Source organism: Prunus avium, chromosome 7 (assembly GCF_965620075.1).
Source record: "Prunus avium chromosome 7, drPruAviu1.hap1.1, whole genome shotgun sequence".
In the NCBI taxonomy this organism is placed as follows: domain Eukaryota; kingdom Viridiplantae; phylum Streptophyta; class Magnoliopsida; order Rosales; family Rosaceae; genus Prunus; species Prunus avium.
The window spans coordinates 5897552-5902817 of NC_142290.1; the positions used below are offsets into that span (position 1 = coordinate 5897552).

At 38.9% G+C, this 5266-nt stretch overlaps 1 protein-coding gene across 1 annotated transcript; it reads left to right on the top strand.

Moving 5' to 3' along the window:
• The first annotated feature begins 2479 nt into the window (after positions 1-2479).
• Positions 2480-3811, top strand: LOC110765036 (uncharacterized). Its single transcript, XM_088244490.1, has 3 exons — positions 2480-2675; positions 2868-3515; positions 3606-3811. Exons 1-3 carry the CDS (start codon positions 2480-2482, stop codon positions 3809-3811), a joined length of 1050 nt encoding a protein of 349 aa, XP_088100616.1.
• Positions 3812-5266: the final 1455 nt, after the last annotated feature.

Genomic DNA, 5266 nt, shown 5'->3' on the forward strand with positions numbered 1-5266 from the left:
AAGACCACTTACCAAACCTAGAATCCTTAGTTCCAATAGGAAGGATGGTCTTCCACACCAAATCTCCAACTTCGAAACTTTTGGCCTTAGTTCTATTGTCATATGCTCGAGCCACCATTTCCTTTTGCGCCTTAAGCTTGTCCAATGCATCCAACCTTACGTCGTCAAGATCATCCAACTCTTGCACCATGGCTTGGTTGTACTCATCCTTACTCCACTCGCCATGACGAGCTACCCTCAATGATCTCGCGGATATCTCGAGGGGGAGAACGGCATCATGGCCATATGTGAGTGTGAATGGTGTCGTTCCGGTACCAGACCTTCTTGAGGTCCTCTATGCCCATAAAGTATTAGAAAGGAGGGAATGCCATTCTTTGGGATTATTCTCGATCGTTTTTCCCAAGATCCCCTTTATAACTTTATTACTGGCCTCAGCTTGGCCATTCGATTGAGGATTGTATGGAGTGGATTGAACCATTCTAACTCCCCAATTTTTTGCGGCTACTTAGACAGCCTCCCCCATAAAGTCGTTCCTCGATCAGTCATGATAGATTCAGGTAGGCCGAAACGGTGGATGATGGTCTTCTCGATGAATTATAACACCTCGACTTGGGTTACTTTCTTTAGCGGGACAGCCTCCACCCACTTCATGAAGAAGTCGGTGGCCACCAAGATGTACTTGTGGCCTTTGGACGACTCTGGGTAAATTTGACCGATTACATCCATCGCCCAACCTTTGAAAGGCCAAGCCTTCACAATGGGATTCATAGGTCTAGCCGAAACATGTTGAATCGGACCATGCCTTTAACAATCTTGGCACCCCTTAGCATACTCGATGCAATCTTTGAGGATAGTTGGAATAGCCATGTCTTCTTAAAAGCCATCTCATCTTGATGCCGGCTTGATGAGCTCCGCATATGCTTTAATGGACTTCAATCATGGCTATAAGTTGTTCTTTCTTGCCCAAACACTTCATGAGAAAGTCGTCAGAGCCTATGCAAAAGAGTATCTCATCCCTTATCACGTAATATCGGGCCCTCCGCCGAACTTGTTGGCTATGTGGCCCATTTTGGGCTTTCAAATATGATACGATATCATGACTCCAATTATCCGTTGTTACAGTGAGTACCATGACTTCCGGTGAAATCTCTCTTTCAAAAACAGAAGAAAGAGATCGTTTCTCTACCTTGAAAAGTTCTTCAGAGAGTCCTTCGAAGATTTGAACCCCTGATGCTAATTGGGCCATAGCGTTGGCCTGAGAATTGTGTTCCCTCGGTAGATGAGTAAGAGTCACTTCATCAAGATCCTCGATCATTTGGTTGGCCAGAGCATGATAGTCGAGCAAGGCTTGGCTGGTCACCTTGTAATCCCCAGATAGTTGTTTCAAAACCAACATCGAATCTCCAAGAATTACGACATTGTTTATTCTGAGTTCTCTCACGATCTCTAACCAAATTATCAAAGCCTCATACTCGGCCTGATTGTTGGAATAATCAAAGTCCAACTGGAATGAATATCGAGTTCGAAAACCTTGGGGTGATTATATGATGATGCCTGCTCCACCCATGTTTGAAGTTCGAGATCTGTCGAAATAGAGACGCCACGGAAATAGACTCAATATGTTGACCAAAAAATAGTCCATGTCTTCTATTTCGACACAAGGGTGAGTGGCCAAGAAATCAACCAAAGCTTGCCCCTTGATGACCAATTGTGGCACGTAACGAAAAGTAAACTCAGCCAAGGCCATCGTCCATTTTCCTATCCGACCTCTAATAAGGGCATTTCCAACAGTCAAACCCTTGCCACGGCAAGGGGGGGGGCTAGGGCTGACACTATTCACCTCAATAGTGACTGCCCTTGCAAATAGTAAGTTGCACTTCCAGCAGTTGCCTGGGCAAAGGGCAAGTACTATTCAATTTTTTGTTTTTTTTCACAAATTTGTTTACCTAAACAATTAATTTGGACAATATTTTCGGATAAAATATTCAAAGAAGATTTTCAGATAAGATTTTCAGTTTCAAATTTCAGATAAATTTTTGTTTCAAATTTCAGATAAATTTCAAAATTTAAATTTCATATAAATTTCAAATTTCAGATAAATTTCATTTGAATTTCAACTTTTCATTTCAATTTCAAATTTCAGATAAATTTCATTTGAATTTCAAATTTCGGATAAGATTTTCAACCTATAAAATTGCGCCACGTGTCATATGAATTTCAAATTTCAGATAAATTTCATTTGAATTTCACCTTTTCATTTGAATTTCACATTTCCAAAAAATTTCATTTGAATTTCAAATTTCGGATAAGATTTTCACCCTATAAAATTGCGCCACGTGTCATGTCTATCAACCTAAATTTTTCTATAAAACTAAGGCTCAGCTCCACAAACCTCTCACACTACATCTTCTCAAAAAATTTATTTCTCATATTTTAGATTTCAGATTTCAAATTCCATATTCCATTCTCAATGTCAGACATGGAGGAGGTCTTGGAGAGGCAAGAGCGAGAAATAAGAGAAAGAAGGCATAGACGAGCTGCAAGCAAAAGAGCCCAGAGAGATCTAGATCAGCAACTTGTCATGACTGTGGCTTTGCTTGATGAAGAAAACCAGAGCAGTCGTGGTTCACATGAAGGCCGTGCAGCAAATGTTGACAGACATAGGCATTCTCGAGGTAAGAATCTTATGGAAGATTATTTTATCCCAACATCTCTGTACTCTGATGTTCATTTTCGAGGGCGATATAGAATGCAACAACATTTGTTCAATAAAGTCATGCATGATATTTGCAATTATGATGAATACTTTGTTCAAAAGAGAAATTGTGCTGGTGTTTTGGGAATGCTTCCCGAACAAAATTTCACAGCTGCTATACGAATGTTGGCGTATGGTGCATCTGTTGATCAGGTGGATGAGATTGCTCGGATGGGGAAGTCCACTGCTTTGGAGAGTTTGGTTAGATTTTGCGATACAGTCAAAAATCTGTACACCAGGGACTACCTGCGCAGACCTACGCCCAGGGACTTGCAACGACTTCTACAGAAAGCCGAACGGAGAGGATTTCCAGGAATGATTGGTAGCATTGACTGCATGCACTGGCAATGGAAGAATTGCCCAACCGCTTGGCAGGGAGATTACGGAAATCGGAAAGGCCAAAAAAGTATCATCCTTGAAGCTGTTGCAGGATTCGATACATGGGTTTGGCAAGCCTTCTTTGGAGTTGCTGGATCACAAAATGACTTGAACGTCCTAGGTCAATCCCCGGTGTTCAACGATGTTTTGAGAGGAGAAGCCCCGAAAGTCACATATGAAATCAATAATACCGTCTACCAAACTGGGTATTATCTAGCTAACGGCATCTACCCGAGGTGGACAACATTTGTGAAATCAATTCCACATCCCCGAACCCAGAAGCAAAAATTATTTGCTACCCATCAAGAGAGTTACAGAAAAGATGTGGAGAGGTGCTTTGGTATCCTCCAAGCTCGGTGGGCGATCATTAGAGGTGCGGCACGTATGTTTGATGAGGAGGTGTTGAGGAGCATAATGATGACATGCATCATCCTCCATAACATGATTGTGGAGGATGAGTATGATTACGAAGTTGAAGAGGTGTACGAAGAGGATCCCATGAATACGGCCTTGACAAGAATTTATGAAAAACCCATAGGGCCAAATGGAGAACCATTGGAGCATGAACCATTGGTTAGAGATGGTCGTTTCACGCACCGTATGATTGATCGATATACGGAGATGCAATCGCCGTATATTCATGAACGCCGTCAAGTTGACTTAATGGAGCATTTATAGGCGGTGAAAGGCAATGACGGTGAATGAAATGAAGTGAAGACAAGAATTTTTTAAGATTTTAATGTTTATGTTTTATGTTTAGTTATGTTTGGTTTTTTTATGCTTTGGTTGTGGTTCGTTTGTTTTTATATTTTTAATGCTTTGGTTATGGTTAGTTTTTTAAGTATGGAATGTTTTGAATAAAAAGGAATTTTATTTAATAATTTCTTTGGTAACTCAAAGAAAACCAATACTACTAATAAAATAAAATACATGAATTACAAGCAAAAATTAAAACAAAACATTAAAATACAATGAAATGAAAAGGCAAGCAAACTAACTTAAGGATTTTCATCATTTAACCAATCCGTATTGCTAGGTTCATCATCACGAAAAAGTCTTCGTCTCATAATAGCCTTTCGTTCAAGCTTCCGAAATTGTTTTGTTTCAGGAGACATATGGCTTGTATCCATGGCCATGGTTTCCCGATCCTTCTTGTCTTCGTTTTCTTTGCGTTGATACTCCCTTTCTTTGTGTATATACTCCCTTTCTTTAGCATATTCTATTCGCATTGCCCTTTCATCTTCTTGGGCTTTCCTGTCTAATTCTAGTCTCATGGCTTTTTACCTTGCAATTTCCTCCAAAATTTTAGAGGCATTACTGGTAGAATTATTTCCTCTCTTTGCCTTCGCCGCCTTCCTCCCAATAGGTCTTGGCTCCTTTTCAATGAGTGAGTCTTCACTCATAGGGGATTCCATAGGCGAATCCGAAGCTTGTGAATCATGGAGTGGCGTCTCATTTAACATCACCGTTGGACCCGTTGGAATAATGCTAAATCTCTTACAATGCTTCACCACCTCCCAACATTGGGTATGGTTGAAAGTTTTTTTCTCTTGTCCAGTAGCACCAAACCACATTTGAGCTTGCACAATCTATATAAAAAAAAAATTGAATATGCAAAGAACTTAAACAAAATATTGGTAATGCAAAAAAGATAAACATATGAATGAAAATCCAAGAAATATTAACAAAATATAGAGAATGCAACAACCATTTAAATAAATATTAGAAATACAAGAAATATTAACAAAATATGAAAATGGCAAGAAACATTTAAATAAATATGGAAATACAATAAATATTAACAAAATATAAAAATTGCAAGAAACATTTAAATAAATATGGAAATACAAGAAATATTAACAAAATATAAAAATTGCAAGAAACATTTAAATAAATATGGAAATACAAGAACTATTAACAAAATATACAAATTGCATGAAACATTAAAATTAAAATTAATATAATGAAAATTACAAATAATTTACCTCATCGCTTAGATTTTCCCCGCTTCTTTGGTTATCCATCGCTTTAGTGAGGGTATCTCTCCATTTCCCCAACTCTTTGTTGAGAATTTTCCACTTACTAGACAATGCCGATTCTGTACGGGTGGAACCCGATCTTTCAACAAATTCG

Coding starts and splice junctions, on each gene's coding strand:
- LOC110765036 (XM_088244490.1), top strand. CDS start 2,480: ATGGAGGAGGTCTTGGAGAGGCAAGAGCGAGAAATAAGAGAAAGAAGG. Junction 2,676..2,867: donor CAGACATAGGCATTCTCGAG/GTAAGAATCTTA, acceptor AAAATTTCACAG/CTGCTATACGAATGTTGGCG. Junction 3,516..3,605: donor GATCATTAGAGGTGCGGCAC/GTATGTTTGATG, acceptor ATGATTACGAAG/TTGAAGAGGTGTACGAAGAG.